This window comes from Prionailurus viverrinus, chromosome D4 (genome assembly GCF_022837055.1).
Source record: "Prionailurus viverrinus isolate Anna chromosome D4, UM_Priviv_1.0, whole genome shotgun sequence".
In the NCBI taxonomy this organism is placed as follows: Eukaryota; Metazoa; Chordata; class Mammalia; order Carnivora; family Felidae; genus Prionailurus; species Prionailurus viverrinus.
This window is the reverse complement of record NC_062573.1, coordinates 77,401,200-77,417,765: the sequence shown is the minus strand read 5'-3', so window position 1 is coordinate 77,417,765 and position 16,566 is coordinate 77,401,200. Positions and strand designations below refer to the sequence as shown.

The window sequence follows — 16,566 nt, the reverse complement described above, 5'->3', positions numbered from 1 at the left end:
TGCCCTATCTGTCCTGAAAGGCAGCTGAGTTTTTAGACAAATGGCGAAATGAATAGCATGTGGCAATTATGTAAGATCTGATCCTATCAGGATTAATTTGAGGATGGTCTTACTTCCCTCACATACGCGATGGGTCAGGTTAGGAAAGCTGGAGAGAAGGATACAAACACCTGCCACATAAAATGCTTCTATGGAAGGGCTCTCATTTCATCTTCATCACACCCCTAAGATACAGAATTGTCACCACACTGTCACAGTTGAGGGAAAGGGGAGGGAAGGCCTTGAAAGGTGGAGGAACTTTTCAGAGGTCACATAGGGCAATAAATGGGCTGGAACTTGAATTCACCTGTTTTTTTTTTAAATTGTTTTATGTTTATTTAGTTTTGAGAGAGAGAGAGAGAGAGAGAGAGCGCGCGAGCATGTGCATAAGCAGGGGACGGGCCCAGAGATACACACAGAATCCCAAGCAGGCTCCAGGCTCTAAGCTGTCAGCACAGAGCCCGATGCGGGGCTGGAACTCCCAAAACTGTGAGCTCATGACCTGAGCCGAAGCAGCACTCTTAACCAACTGAGCCACCCAGGTGCCCTACAGCTGTTTCTTTCTTAAAAATTATATTCTTCATAGTGTATCTAAGGATTCCACATGTAACTGATGCACTATATTACCTCTAATAATGGAATACTTTCACTGTTTTCCCATTTGTCAGCTACATCATTACTGTAAAGGCCAAAGCACACATCCAGAAACCATTGAGATTTGAAAGGCTCAGGGGCGCCTGGGTGGCTTGGTCGGTTAAGCGTCCGACTTCGGCTCAGGTCATGCATGATCTCACGGTCCGTGAGTTCGAGCCCCGCATCGGGCTCTGTGCTGACCGCTCGGAGCCTGGAGCCTGTTTCAGATTCTGTGTCTCCCTCTCTCTCTGCCCCTCCCCTGTTCATGCTCTGTCTCTCTCTGTCTCAAAAATAAATAAACGTTAAAAAAAAAAAATTGAAAGACTCAGAGACCAACTGCTGAAAAGCTCTGATCCAAAGCGACTGATTTAGAAAATTCTCATCAACAAGGAAACTTAGGAGAATGTGTGTAAAAGTGGTTCCCTGCTTTGGGAACAAACAACCCATAGATCGGTCTTTCTTTCTTTCTTTTTAAGATTTTAGTGTTTTTTAAATGTTTATTTTTTGAGAGAGAGAGAGTGTGTGTGTGTGCATGCACATGAGTGGGGGAGGGGCAGAAAGAGGGAGGCAGAATCTGAAGCAGGCCCAGGCTCTGGGGGATTCTCTCTCTCCCTCTCTCTGCCCTTCCCCCACTAGTGCTCACTCTCTCTCTCCCTCAATATAAATCGGGCAAGCCTGATGAGGGCTTGGTTCCATGATATGAACCAAAATCAAGAGCTCTTAACTGACTGAGCCACCCAGGCGCTTTTTTCCTGAAACATTCTTAAGAGAAAAGAGAAGGAATACCTTTATTTCAAGGCATTAGAGCAGTGACCTCCCAAGGGAGTAATTCTGTGAGTATTTCACCCTTTGTGATGTATGTTCTATAAGGTTCGTTATATACCAGCAGATGAATGAGTGAATGAATAAAAAAGTTAAAAAAAATTTTTTTAACGTTTATTTTTGAGAGAGAGAGAGAGACAGAGCATGAGCAGGGGAGGGGCAGAGAGAGAGGGAGACAGAATCCGAAGCAGGGTCCATCCAGGCTCCAAGCTGGCAGTACAGAGCCTGAAGCGGGGCTTGAACCCACAGACCTGAGATCATACCCTGAGCTGAGGTCGGACACTTAAGCAACTGAGCCACCCAGGTGCCCCATGAATAAAAAATAGTTTCTAAATGAAAATAATACACAGGGCTATGGCCCTTTACAAAAAAACTTATTGGAACCCCCCCAAAAAACCCAAACCCCCAAAACAACTTTTTGGGACCTATGTTTAAAAGGTCTTGGGGCGCCTGGGTGGCTCAGTCGGTTAAGTGTCTGACGTCAGCTTAGGTCATGATGATCTCCGGGCTCATGAGTTCGAGCCCCGTGTCGGGCTCTGTGCTGACAGCTCACAGCCTGGAGCCTGCTTCGGATTCTGTGTCTCCCTCCTCTCTCTCTGCTCCTCCCCGGCTTGCGTTCTGTCTCTGTCTCTCAAAAATAAATAAACCTTAAAAAAAAAAAAAAAAAAAAGAAAAGGTCTGGAGGGCACCGGTGTGGAAAACTGCTCACACAGGCATATTGGCACTAAAGCTCGTAAGAGAAACTTCGTTCCGCTGGGGCATGAGCAGGGGCCCTCCTCAATCCCAAGAAGGAAACAGAGGCATCCTCACCTGTAAAGTCATAGAGTTGCGGCAAAGCATCCAAAATAATGCCAACCAGAGGCAGGTAAAGGGCAGCGATTTTGACCTTCACCTCTGGTTTGACGCAGCGCGGGTCCAGGTCGTGAGAGCTCAGGAGGCTGTGGACGGCGCTGACCGCTTTCCTTTGCACTTTGCTGATCCTAATGGCGCAACACAGAAGGTCAGAGGTCATGGTGAAGGGAGATGGACCAAAACGCTCTCAAACAGTAAGGAGGGACCAGAACAGCCCTGAGCATTGGGGTGACAATGGGAAAACCAAGCAAAACAGGGTAGATGTGTGCCTAGAATCGAGGGACAGACTGCCTGCATTCTGGTCCTGGGTCTGCTGCTAGCATCATGTGTCAAAGTCCATCATCTTGTAGTATCAGTACGTGATTCCTCTGTATTGTTGGGTAACATTCCACTGTACGGAGAGATCACATTTTAATTACCCATTCATCAATTGATGGACATGTGGATTATTTCCACTTTTTGGTTATTATGAATTATGGACACTGCTTTGAATATTTGTGTATAAGTTTCCGGGTGGACATAAGTTTACTTCTCTTGGATATGATTGTACTTCACACCTCAGAGTCGAATTACTGGATTTTATGGTAACTCTATGTGTAACCTTTAGAGGAACAACCAAACTGTTTTCAAGGGTGGCTATGCCATTTTACACCCTTACCAATAGTGTCTGAAGGTTCCATTTTCTCTCTGCCAACACGTGTTATTATTTATCTTTTTTATTATGGCCATCCTAGTGGGTATGAAGGTGCTATGGACTGAATGTTTGTGTCCTCCTAGAATTCCTATGTTGAAATCTAATCCCCAGAGTGATGGTCCTAGGAGGCGGGGCCTTTGGGAGATTTCGTCATGAGGATGGAGCCCTCATGCGTGGGACTAGTGCCCTTAGAAAAGAGACCCCAGAGAGCTCCCTGGCCCCTTCTACCATGCGAGAATATAGCAATAAAATGGCCATCTATGAACTAGGAAGTGGGTCCTCATCAGACTCTGAATCTGCCAGCATCTTGATGTTGGACTTCCTAGCCTCCGGAACTATGAGAAATAAATTTCTGTTGTTTATAAGCCACCTAGGCTACAGTATTTTTGTTACAGTTGACCCAAGCAACTAAGAGAGAAGGGGTCATGATCTGGCTTTGATGTGCATTTCCCTGATGGCCAACGATGTTGAGTATCTTTTCATGTGTTTGTTGGTCATACCTTCTTTGGAGAAATGTCTATTCTGATCCTTGCCCTTTGAAATATTGAGTTATTTGTCCTTCTGTTATGGAGTTGTAAGATTTAAAAAGTACATAACAGGTACAAATCCCTTATTAGATCTACATTTTGCAAATATTTTCCTCCCATTCTGTGCACTGCCTTTTCATTTCCTTGATGATGTCCTTTATGTCGCCCAAGTTCTCACTTTAGTGAAGTCTAGCTTAGCTATTTTTTTTTTTCTTTTGTCGTGCCCACTTCTGGTGGCAGATCTACTTCTGGTGCCTGATCCTATTTCGTGGAGATTATCCATGTGACTTCATCTAAGAGTTTTGCAGCGTCAGCACTCACATTTAGGTCTGATCATTTTGAGTTAACCTCTGCACAGGGTATGACATGGAGGGCCCGACGTCATTCTTTTGCACATGGATACCCACTGGTCCCAGTGCCGTCTGTCGGAAACATGACTCTTTCCCCCATTGAATTATTTGGGCATCCTTGTCAAAAACCAATCGACTATAAATGCGAAGATGTATTCCTGAACTCTTAATTCAATTGCACTGATCTATATGTCTATCTTTGTGTCCGAACCACACAGTCTTGACTACTATTGTTTTGTGGTAGGTTTTGAAATCAGGAAATGTGAGTCCTTCAATTGTGTTCTTTTTCAAGATTGTTTGGGCTACACTGGGTCCCTTGAATTTCATATGAATTTTTAGGGTCGGCTTGTCAGTATCTGCAAAGAAGCCAGCTGGAATTCTGAGTGGGGTTACACTGTAGATCTTGTAGATCAGTTTGGGGAGTAACGCCATCTTAACAACACTGAATCTTCTAATCCATGAATATGTCATGCCTCTCTGCTTTGTTTAGATCTTTTTATTTCTTTCTAAAGTATCTTAGAGTTTTTGGCATGCTTTTGGTAAAAAATTTAGTCCTAAGATTTTATTATTTTTTGATGTCATTTTTAATGGAGTTGTTTTCTTAATTTCATTCCACATTGTTCATCACAAGTATATGGAAATATAATTGATTTTTGTATATTGATCTTGTACCTTGCAACCTTGCTGAACACATTTATTATGTTTAATAGGTTTTTAATGGCTTCCATAGGATTTTCTTTTTTTTTTTTTAAGTTTATTATTATTTTGACAGAGAAGGGGAGAGAGAGAGGGAGGGATGGAGAGAGAGGGAGAGAGAGAACCCCAAGCAAGCTCCATGCTGTTAGTGCAAGCTGGGCCAGGGCAGAGAGAGAATCCCAAGCAGGGTCCATGCTCCATGTGGGGCCTGACGCGGGGCTCAACACTGGGCTCAATCTCACGTACCACGAGATCATGACCTGACCCGAAATCAAGAGTTGGACACTTAACCAACTGAGTCACCCAAGCGCCTCGTAGGATTTTCTATAAACAAATCATGGTATCTGTGGACAAAGATAGTTTTACTTCTTCCTTCCCAATATGGGCGCCTTTATTTCACTGTCTTGCCTAACTGCCCTGGGTAGGGCTTTGGAAACAACAATGAATAAAATAGAAGTGGCAAGAGTGGTCATTCCTATCTTGTTCCTGGTCTTACAGGGAAAGCAATCAGCCTTTCACTAATAAGTATGATGCTAGCTGTGGGTTTTTCATAGATGCCCTTTACTGGGGTTGAGGAAATTCTGTTATATTCCTATGTGATTTGTTGATTTTGTTTTTCAGAAAAAGGTATTGGATTTTATCAAATGCTTTCTCTTCATCTATTGAGATGATTGACTGGGTTTTGACCTTTATTCCATGCATACAGTATATTATATCAATTGATTTTCAGATGTTAAACCAATCTTGTGTTCCCAGGGTAAATCATACTTAGCTACCGTGTATAATCCTTTTTATACATTGTTGAATTCAGGTTTTCAGTGTTTTGTTGAGGATAATCATATCTACAGTCATATCCGTCTTTTGTTTGCTTTTGGTATCAGGGTAATGCTGGCCTCATAGAATGAGTTGGAAAGTGTTCTCTCTCCTGAAGAGCATGTGAAGGACCTAGCACAGAGATGCTCAATAATTTCCACATGCTTGAGGAACATTGTGGATTGAATGATGTGTAGATATTTGTGGGCACCCCCAGGTAAAGGGGATTCTAGGGAGACCCCTTAGAAACTGGAGCTGTGGCCCCTTTCAGAAGCCCAGATACTGAGAAGTATCTGGGGCCCTTACCCTTGAGATGGGCAGGTTGTTGGTGAGTCTGTTAATTGTCTTGGCAGCAAAAGGCAGTACTAATCAAGAGGAAGTATTGTTAGACCATGAGATTTTTCTGAGGTTTCAGCCCACGTGGCAAAATCACTAATAAGTATGTGACAGTATTTCTAAGGACTTTCCAGGGGAGCAACTGACAACCCAGAAATCAGGGATTATTTGTTGCTAAAGGAGAAACACTCTTAATTAGCTACCTTCTGGGGGGCAGAAAAGATACCGTGTGTGTGTGTGTGTGTGTGTGTGTGTGTGTGTGTGTGTGTTTGAAGAATGTTCCTATTTGACTGAACATAATTACAAGATGACCTCTGAACATACTCTACTCTTTTGCTAATAAAATAACGGCCACTATTTTATAAAGAATCAAAATAGATGTCAGGGCGGTTTCCCTAGACATCTCACTGGAAGGAACATGGAAAACAGAAACTACTAAAGACTCCTTTCGGAAATCACTCCTATTAAAGGACAATTAGATGTAGATCATGTAGATCAATCCTATTAAAGGACAATTAAGAAAAAAATGTGTGTGTGTGTGTGTGTGTGTGTATCTGTAAACTAAGGTGATTTTCTTTGTGTTCAAACCTCATTCTCAGCACCTTATAGGTCAGGGCACTTTGTGTTGCTTTGAAAATTTATGTTAATTATAGGGTAGAAAGTTCTACCGGGAAAATAGAGAGGAGTTTAGTTAGCTTGGGCGAAGAAGGTGAGATTGAAGCTCTCGAAGGAGGCGCTCAGGACCTGAATTCCTGAAAAGAGGCAGGATTTAGAGTGAAGACCATTCAGTTTCCCACACTGGCTTCCTGGAAGGCAGGGACAGACATTCACTTGGGTAATATCGTTATGGACAAAGCACTTAGGATATGTTTGTGATTTTGCAGTTGCACAAGCTTGAAGGTGCTCCCTTCAAGTCACTGTTTCCTTCCTTAAATCACAAGCACTTAGAGAGAACTTGAAAACTGCCCATTAGACAAAAATCCGTAACATCTAGCAATGCTGCCACTAATCAGCAGACTGTATTCCAGAAACTCCTTTAGCATAGGAAGGAAGAAGGGAGGAGCAGTAGGAAGGGGTTTTCCAGAGAGGGCGATGGTGTGCTATGGGAGGGTGGGCCCTGGGAGAGCACTCAGGAAACCAGGGCTCTAGATTTGGTTTTGTAATGTAACTTTGGGCAAGTTCCTTCAATTCTTCGCACCTAACCTGAACATCGAAAGAGCTGAGCCCAAATTATTTTCCAGTCCTAACGATCTGAGTCCCTGAATGGCGAGATTTACGGAGCCGGGGAGTTTTGGCTGTTTGGGCACTGGTGTATCTCTGATCGACTCTACACGCCCCAGGGTAGGCATTTGCTAACTACTGAATGGGATGCATAATATTTTGGAAGGCATTGTCTCCTTTTGTGCCATCGGGCAGACGGTGGTTTTCTAATCCTATAGCTTATGGAGCACAGGGAGAGAAGGAAAGGAGAAGGGGTGGTCTGTCTCCAGCCCTGTCCATAGACTTTTAAGACTAGATACTCCGACATGCCCCTGGGTGATCAGGCTTCTAAGAGGTGAAAGGATTTCCAAGCCCTGGACCTGAGGCATCTCTTCCCTTGTGGGCAGCCCTCCCTGCAAGAAACTTAATCTGGACACTGGGTAACTGCGTTCCCATCAGTGGCCACTTCTTCAATGTCAACATCAAGCAAGCAGCATCTTGCTGCTGCCTCCGTGTGTACTCAGATCACCCGGGGCACGTCTCATAAATGTCTTTGTTCCTGAGGAGTTCACTAATCAGAGCATCCCCGGGAAGCCTGCTGTATTAGAATTGGGAAATTCTTCTCAATGAATCAGTGGCTGAAAAAAAGCCTTTTTGTGGCTTCTCTCTGTCCCTCAGGGCTTTCCACTTTCCTATCCAGCACCATTTTCTCAACACGTGAATGTTTCTACTCTTCAGAACTGGTGAATGGTAGAGTTTTTCCGCCAAGTCGGAGAGGTTGGACGGCAAACTTGAGTAAGGAGGGGTTTTTTGTGTGTGGCTTTTTGGCTTCGTATTCCAATCGAAATGTCAGAAACATACCCTTCACCCTCAGCATCGAGGGCGGCAGCCAGTTCAGTAAAGAGAAGTCCGGTGAGGAAATGCTGCTGGCGGTACTCGGGAGTCAGATCAAACATGCTGGCAATCTTCTGGTCCTGGAAACTGGAGCAGGAGCTTGAGTTCTGCACAAATGCAAGGAGCAGTTCTGTGAGTCACAAGAATGGTCTGGGGCCTCCGGGTGGCTCAGTCGGTTAAGCGCCTGACTCTCGATTTGGGCTCAGGTCATGATCTCACGGTTCGTGAGTTCGAGCCCCGCGTCGGGCTCTGTGCTGACAGTGCAGAGCCTGCTTGGGAATCCCTGTCTCTCTCCCTCCCCTCCTCTCCCCTTCTCCCCCACCTCTCTCTCTGCCCCCCCACTCACGTGCACACCATCTCACGCTCTCGCTCTTTCTCTCTCAACACAAATAAATTAATTAAAAAAAAAATAAAAACAAACAAATGAACAAAATCGCAACAGCCAGCGTTTACGGAGCCATGCTGCCACGAGTCTTTGCAAGCATTGTCCAGTGCGTTCCCCACCAGACGGATGAGGAAACGGAGCTGCCCCTAGAGTGGTCACTTTGCTTTCCCCTCCCACAAACAGGGAGCTGCCAATTGGGAAAGATGAGAATAAAGCAGCCAGGGTCTCTCACGAAACGACCAATACTCCGTTCCCCACCCCAGATCGAAAGTGAAGATTCAAGTCCCAGGACACCACGTGGACAGGGAACGGGCAACAGAATCCAACGCTGTGGCTTCGAGCAGGCAATTCCGTTGAGACTTACAAGTCCCAGGCAATTCCCACGCTCTCCCGGGGGCGCACTTTCTACTGCACCAAGGGCATCTGAAGTGTCCCTGGAAATCCTTTGCTGCCGGTGGGACTGGCCTGGCCACTGGCTGGGCTTACTAACTCCCCAGGGCGGTCAGAAGGGAAACGTGGCAGAACACCCAGGGCAAAGTTAGCACATGGGGAATCGCTGCTGTAAGTCACGTCTCCCCCAGTTCATGATGAGATGGTGACGTCGTTAACAAGTGGCTCATAGCACTTGGCATAAATGGCTAAGTTTTCTTTTTTTTTTTAATTAGTAAGACCAACCTTCACCTTTGTTGTTGGCATCAAGGAATACCCAACAGAAATAGAACGCAATATTGAGAAATCTTGTCTGCTGCTCTGAGCCACTGATTTGTCACCAATAAATGGAATGTGATTGTGAAACGGTATTTCCTTAAAGTTTTTTTCTAGAGGGCACTAGTCCCTTGACAAATCTATGGAGGGGGGAAGAAAGGTTTTTAGTAGTTAAATCACTTTGGGAATCAGTGCTTATTAAATATTTTTCTTCTCCACCCCTTGGGTATTTATAACTTACAGCAACAAGTTACAGACTCGTGGGTAGCCGACTGCAAAACAAACAAACAAAACCAAAACCAAAAACCTGTTAATACAGGGTCTCTAGAACTTAACTGACTCTGGAGCTCTGTATTTGCATAATGCTCCTTAACATCTGGTTGACCCTGGGGCCCACTGAACCTCACCTGTGAGATACTGTTCCACAAAGAAAGATTGGCCATGTCAGTCAAAGCCTTGTCTCTAAATATGACACAGGTGTTATTTATTTATTTATTTTTGGCTGATAGAGAGTAAGACTCATTAGAAAATACACTCCCTATAAAAAGAATGCTTGATCAGTTTATGACAAGGTCTTCTTAGTGCTTTAAGAACTAAATTATTGGAGTCTGATTCAAGATGGGCTCAACTTGTGCTGAACTCCATTTCATAAGAGTATCAACAGAAAATTCTAGGATAGCTCAAAGACGTAATACCCATGTCAAAAACCGCTATTTGATCATTATGGAATTAATATAAAGGAATATGCCATTTCATAAATCTTAGGGTTCTGGAGTTTAGGAAAAGGAAAGTGAGCAGAGAAGACGGTCAGCCTCAAGTGGAAAGACAATTAATACCAGACAAAGGAAGCTATGTGACTTTTCTATGAATTTCTAGATTTCCGTAGCGCGTACGAATTCCTCACTCTTCCTTACCCCAGCAGAGACCCTTGAGCCTAGGAAGGAACCAGTCACGCAGCTTGTAAATGATCGGTTAGATGGTACAACTTCGGGTACCATACTTGTGTTCTTTTCATTAACAAGACCAACCTTTATAGGAATAAATGACTAGTTCAATGAAATAGCTTGAGGAATTCTTTCAGGGATTACCTGGGAAGAGATGGAGAGGCAGGGGGACGCTGGCGCAGTATCGGCATTCATAAAGAAGAGGTTCAGATTGAGGTAATGCTCGTGGCTGCAGAGGATTCTCAGAAACTCCAGCCTCATGGAAATGAGCATCGGAAGGTTGTTGAGCTTGGCCGACAGCTGGGAGGAAAAACGAAAACAGCAAAGATGTGTTTATGACAAGGTAAATGGAGTTGAAGTTGGCAGAGGCAAAAACCTCCCTTCTCTCCGGATTAAGACAATCAACTTAATAAAAATTCATGGGACTTGGGCGCCTGGGTGGCTCAGTCAGTTAAGCTCCAGCTTCGGCTCAGGTCACAATCTCGTGGTTCGTGAGTTTGAGCCCCGTGTCGGGCTCTGTGCTGACGGCTCAGAGCCTGGAGCCTGCTTCGGATTCTGTGTCTTCCTCCCTCTCTGCCCCTCCCCTGTTCATGCTCCCCTCTGCCAAAAGTAAATACACATTTAAAAAATTAAAAAAAATTAATGGGACAGTGCAACAGAGGGAAAGTTGTGTATCACAGGGAGGCCCACTGAGTTTTCATGCATACTCTTCCCCTTAATAATTCTAGCCTAGCAGCTGTCCAAAATGTGGATTCTTGACCTGACCCCCACACTTGTCAAATGTACAACACCGTGGCAAACCTCTGTTGCAAATAATCTGGATGTACGTCTTCTGTGTAACATAACATCATTCATTTCACAAAAAGGCCACTTTGTCTAAAGAACTAAATGAAAGGAGTTGACCCCATATGGGGCCGCACAAAATCCCCAGAATATGACTGGATGACTCTCATGCCACTACTGTTCTTTTGTAGTTTCTCATTAAAGGCCCCAATGGGGAGTTCTCAGACCCGTTCCCCACATAAAGGCATCCTATTATTGAAGAAAGGATGTAGCCCCTGCAAAAAAAAAGTTGAGGCATTTGCCCCAAATAAGAGAGGAGGAAGTGGAGAAGAAGAAGCTGGGACGTTTCTGAGGAAGTCTTCCCTTAAACAGACAAACCATGAAAAGCACAGCTAATGAGGATCGTCAACAATACTGTCATAACACCGTATGGTGACAGGAGACCGCGCTTGTGGTGAGCACTGCCTAACGTATAGAATTGTTGGATCAATACGTTGTATACCTGAAACTAATATAACACTCCACGTTAATTTTATCTCAACTTAAAAAATTAAGATGAAAACAACACCAACGAGCCATGAAATAAGCAATGAAAAGCTGACACCAGGGACAATGTGGAAGAGATCCCTTGCTTCCCTCAGGGAGAGGGACCAGTGAGGACCCAGACTCCATGGGCTGTGACTCAGAGGCAGCTTCTTTGAAGACAAAGTAGGGAAAGGATGGACCTGATAAACCTTGAACCTCTCCATATGTATCGCCATCAATACCCTCGGGCCCCCGCACGGGAAACCAAGCATCTCATCCGTGTGAACGGACATGCCTTCTCTTCTTGCACTTTCAGAGTGGTTTCATAAATGGTATCATTTAAGGGCAACATATTTTCAACCATTTTAGGAGAAGCCATTGGGCGGTGGGTCATCCATTTTGCCTATAGGATCAATCGGTCTGTAGCTAGACATTTACTGGAAACAAAGGGATACCATTACGGATTACGTAAAAAATAAAGCATGACTTGTGTGTGAACAAAAGTTACCAGAACCTATACTCTTTGTCACCGTGTCTTGCTGGCTGACTTTGCACCCGTGGATTCACCAGTAAACTGGACTGATTAGAACTTGATCTTATGCCCCTCACTGGTCACTCACCAAGAGTTGTTGGGTCAAACTAGTCAGAGCGTGAAAGCATAAGATATTTGTCCTTGAAAGAAGCCCGCAGTATAGGTATCTTAAAAAGCTCCCTTGAGATTTCATTAAAGACAGACGTTTCAAAAATAATTTTGGTGATATTTAGAAAAGAGCAAGGTGCCATTCCAGAAACATCTTCCCCAAAGGTCAGGACCCACAGTGGTAGCCTCAGTGGCACTACCCAAGGATGGGTGTTAAGTTAGTGGCACATTGAAAGTGACATCAAGGGAGTAAAAAACTAGATTTGTCTATCGTTAGTGACTATTTATAAAAGGCTAAGATCATACCCATTGTCACAAGGTCTATAAATGGCAGAAAACGTGATAGGATGTTTGAATCAGGCTATGTAAAATGACAAAACCAGAGGACTTTGGAAGAATAAAAACTTGCCTCAGGTATGATGTTCATACTGCATCTAGATAGCTGGGGTCAATGGAGTAAATCACCATTGACTGCGTCAGTGACCACTTTAGGCCTGAGGGTCGCGTTAATTGTACTAAGCAACACCCACAGATATCACTGGCAAACAGAGCACAGAGCGAAAATGTTAAAGCCTGGATAAATCTAATCCATCTCTGTCTTTTGGCCAATAAGGAAGCCACTCATGTAAAAGTTAAGCTCCCCAGATCGCAGAGGAATTTAATGGCACCACTGGGATAAGAACACCGGCCTATAGATTCTGACTCGAAGGCTCTCTGGCAGCTGAGACAGAAAAGAGGAAGAAAAAGAGGGTAAATGAGAAGCATGCCTTACCTTAAAAGCGAAGGAAAAGACGGAAAAGAGAAAGAGAAGAGAGGAAAGCAAAAGAGAAAATCATAAAGTGAGTTTGCAGGGCGGGCAGACATCTCCTTTGGAGCGCCTCCTTTGCCTTCCGGTAATGAAGGCTGCCCACGTGTCACAGAGATTCTCTCTTTCACCAAACTCGAGTCTGGCTCCCCTGAGCTCTTTTGCAAATAGGCCTGCCCTTGGACATGTCGTAGAGAGCTCAATTTCAGCAAAGATCTTCCTGAGTCAGTTTAGCCAGAGTCGCCCAGCCTCAGTATCTGACCACCTTGATATCTCACTGACTTCCCCAACCCTCATCCCTCACCAGCCCCCTGGCCTGCCTTCACCCAGAATCCTGTCAGGTTGGTTTAGCCAGAATCCCCCTCACTCCTGATATTCCTGCTTATTAATCCTCCCCCCCCCCCACTAATCCCCCTACTCTGCGCCCTGGCTCTAAATTCCCACTTTTCCTTATTGTATTTAGAGTTGAGCCCCATCTCCTGTACTGGAAAATCCCATTGCAATGGTCCCCACACTTATACAGATGGTCCTGAATAAAAGTCTGCTTAGTGTTTCACAAGAGTCATGAAAAATTCTTTCTTAAACAGCAGCTAACCTCGGGTCTACCACGGTATTCTAGTATCTGCTTTCTATATGTCCAACTTTAAGTTTTGAAAAAGGGATTAGCTTATATTTGCAAGTCATCCAGCGACCTGTTTTGAAAACCAGATTAATTTATATTGGCAATTCCTCTGATGACCCATAACCCTAAACATGGGGGTGGCAGGGAGGAATGGCGTCGTCCTTCACCCCTCCGTGCTGGTGGAACCTGGAACGGAAGATCCATGTAGGGTCAGGAGACCGGGCTGCACAAGATGTCGGTGCTCTGAGCATTTTGCGGTTTCCTTAGGATTCTCTTTTTATAGGCGGGTTTCCTTATTAGGAGTTCCTTCAGAAAAGTCATGGTCTGTTTTCGGGAGTTGGGGAAGATCCTTTTATATTGCAAATGAGGAAGTGAGCCCCAGAAAAGTTGAGTGAATTACTCAGCATCATGAAGAGATTAACCACAGAAAGCAAAGCCTGATAGAACAGAGTGATGAGTCCGCTGTAGCCCGGAGTCAGGCAAGACTGGGTTTACCAACCACGGTCTTTCCAACCAACAAGTTATACGACGCAGCTTTCTCATTTGCAAAATGTAGAGGACACCTTGCAAGGATTAAAGATACTAGTTCTATCAGATGCTCAGCACGGTGCCTGGTTCACAGGAAGAAGGCAGCCGTGGTGACGGCGCTGGTGCTGGTGGAGGGGGTGGGTGGCGGTGGCGATGGGAGTCACGGGTGGCGACCGTGCTGGTGGGTAGTGGTCACAGTGGCAATGACAGCGGTCGTGGTGGGTAGAGGAGGAATGCGGAAGGAAAGGAGGAGCCACAACAGCAACCACTTGCAGGACACCTGCTGGGACAATTTAGGGGGACAGCGAACAAAAGAAGAATCCTCCTTAAACGTCTGAGGAGAGGGCTGTGGTAAGATGCTCCTGGGGCATGAGATATTTGCTTTGTGCTCAGTGAGGTCTGGGCTCTTTGGCAGATTCCATCAGGGTTCTTTAAAGTCCGAATTCCAGGGGCGCCTGGGTGGCTCAGTCGGTTGAGCGTCCGACTTCAGCTCAGGTCACGATCTCACGGTTCGTGAGTTCGACCCCGCATCAGGCTCTGGGCTGATGGCTCAGAGCCTGGAGCCTGCTTCCGATTCTGTGTCTCCCTCTCTCTCTGCCCCTCCCCCATTCATGCTCTGTCTCTCTCTGTCTCGAAAATAAACATTAAAAACAAAAAATTAAAAAAAAATATAAAGTCCGAGTTCCACAGCCACATTTTAATGAATTACCCTTATATGTGAAAAGAGACCCCATGCTTTGAATTCTAGACCTGGTCTAAGAGCGAATGCCATGGGCACATGATTTCTGTTAAATGTTTCAGCGAAGAAGACCATAGCACCAACAGCCCTCGAGTCTCACACATGACCTTGTTGGCCCCTTCGGGTTGGCAAACGCTCCAGGAGTCCGTGCGGACCAGCGTGTCTAGTGAAGCCCGGAAGACAAATGACCAGAAAGCCCACAATGCACGGGAGTCAAGCTCTCTAACCTGGCAAGGAGCTTGACAGCATACTACGGCAGTGACCACAGCACTGGAGGAGAAGGAGCCAGAAACAACACGGCTAGGTCTGTGGGACACTCACCTGGTTGCAATAGTGTTTGATGAGGTTAAATACGAAGCCACGATCCATGAGCGACAGAAGGTCGTACAAGAAGAAAGCCAGGCTGATGTTCATCTTTTCTGCCTGCTCGTTTTCCTTAAAAACAAACCAACACGTGAATCATTTTGCGGTAAGCCCCGATCATGACCAACCGAGTGCCTGGTAGGGAGGCTGGGACACACAGGTCCTACCGTGTCCCTGGGGGAGACACTGACACTGGGCAAAGCTGGTGACCCGGCAAAATTGTGGCAAATACAAGTTAGCCCTTAACGGGTGCCAGGAGTGTTGGGCTGAATCAAGCAATTCTTTATTCACTGTTAATATTTAGGTACATTTCCTTCGATTCCTTTTTCTCCTACATGTGTATGTACATAATTGAGCTCAATCTCTATAGACAATGTTGGGCCTTGCATTTTTTTCGTTCAACATTGTACCAAGAACCTTTCCCTGCATTTTCCACATTTCTTCAAAACTAGTTTTTAATGGTTGTCTCGTATTTCTCCACGTGGCTCTGCCATAAATTATTTGATTCTTGTAACTCTTGTCTTGGCAAAACGAACTTGAAACATACCCACAATCTTCAGTGAGACAAGTTGTTAATTTATAAGGGTTGTCGAGAAAAATCTCATCAGGATAAAGAATTGGTTTTTACCTCAGGAATGGTTTTTTTTTTCCTCCAATTAGGCAACATTCCCAGCCCAAGAGAGGTCAGAGTTACACACGGTAGAGTGACCTCTTGCATGAAATGAGACGAGGGCTTTTGTTGTGGTTACTTCTCGGTGCTCATATTTTTGACATCTTACAGCACTTCAGAGTAAGTGGGGATTCACTTTTTCACATTTACGTCCTTTTATTCTCAGAATGAGAAATCAGCGTTCACTGCCTCTAGTGAAAATGCGATTTGAAAATAGTTTCCTTTGGTTATGATGGGCACTTTGCAAACTCAGGCCAAGCTGAGCAGACACTGGGATGGACAGAAACCTGACACAGAGGAGTTTCCACAGTATCTTTGAGTGGTAAGTTCTCCGGCTCCAGCCGTCCCACACAGGGGCCACTCCTGGGCAGTTGACGTAACTGTCTGACTATCCTGGGCTTGGAATCATCGGTCCTGGCCTCGCTGCTAGCTGTGTGGCTTTTGGAAAATCTTTCAGTCTCACTGAGGCTCCTCGTCTGTGTCTGACAACACGGAGACTCCACTGCTGGGCTCAGAAAGTCTGTCGCGAGAAATAACCGAACGGAAATCTTCTCCTGAGCACTTCCTACTATATAAATCCTTAATAATGATAAAGGTATTAATGATGACCACTGCTGCCTCAAATTTTAGAGCTGCCTTCTAAAATTGTTCTACTTCCGGGGGCACCTGGGTGGCCTAGTTGGTTGAGCGTCCGACTTCGGCTCAGGTCATGGTCTTGCAGTTCGTGGGTTCGAGCCCCGCGTTGGGCTCTATGCTAACGAACAGCTCAGAGCCTGGAGCCTGCCTCAGATTGTGTATCTCTCTATCGCCCCCCTCCCCACCCCGCACTCATGTTTTGCCTCTCTCTGTCTCTCAAAAATAAACAAATGTTAAAAAAAAAACTTTAAAATTGTTCTACTTCGTTTTATTTATTTTTAAACTTTCTATTTTGGACTAATTCCAAATACAAAGAACTGCTATATGCTCTTTAACTGATTTATCAATACTTCACATTCTGCTAT

General features: G+C 45.0%; 1 protein-coding gene across 6 annotated transcripts in view; it reads right to left on the bottom strand.

The window, feature by feature from the left end:
- DOCK8 (dedicator of cytokinesis 8) overlaps positions 1–16,566 on the bottom strand; it is a 230,314-nt gene that overhangs the window by 45,736 nt on the left and 168,012 nt on the right. For all 6 annotated transcript variants that reach the window (XR_007146129.1, XM_047829190.1, XM_047829191.1 and 3 more), the window contains 4 exons: positions 14,854–14,967; positions 10,035–10,190; positions 7,824–7,963; positions 2,305–2,474 (listed from right to left, as the gene is read on the bottom strand). Coding sequence is in view for 5 of the 6 variants with exons in the window: in XM_047829190.1 (XP_047685146.1) it covers positions 2,305–2,474; positions 7,824–7,963; positions 10,035–10,190; positions 14,854–14,967 (580 nt within the window). In the remaining variant the exon portion in view is untranslated. The remainder of the gene's footprint in view (positions 1–2,304; positions 2,475–7,823; positions 7,964–10,034; positions 10,191–14,853; positions 14,968–16,566) is intronic.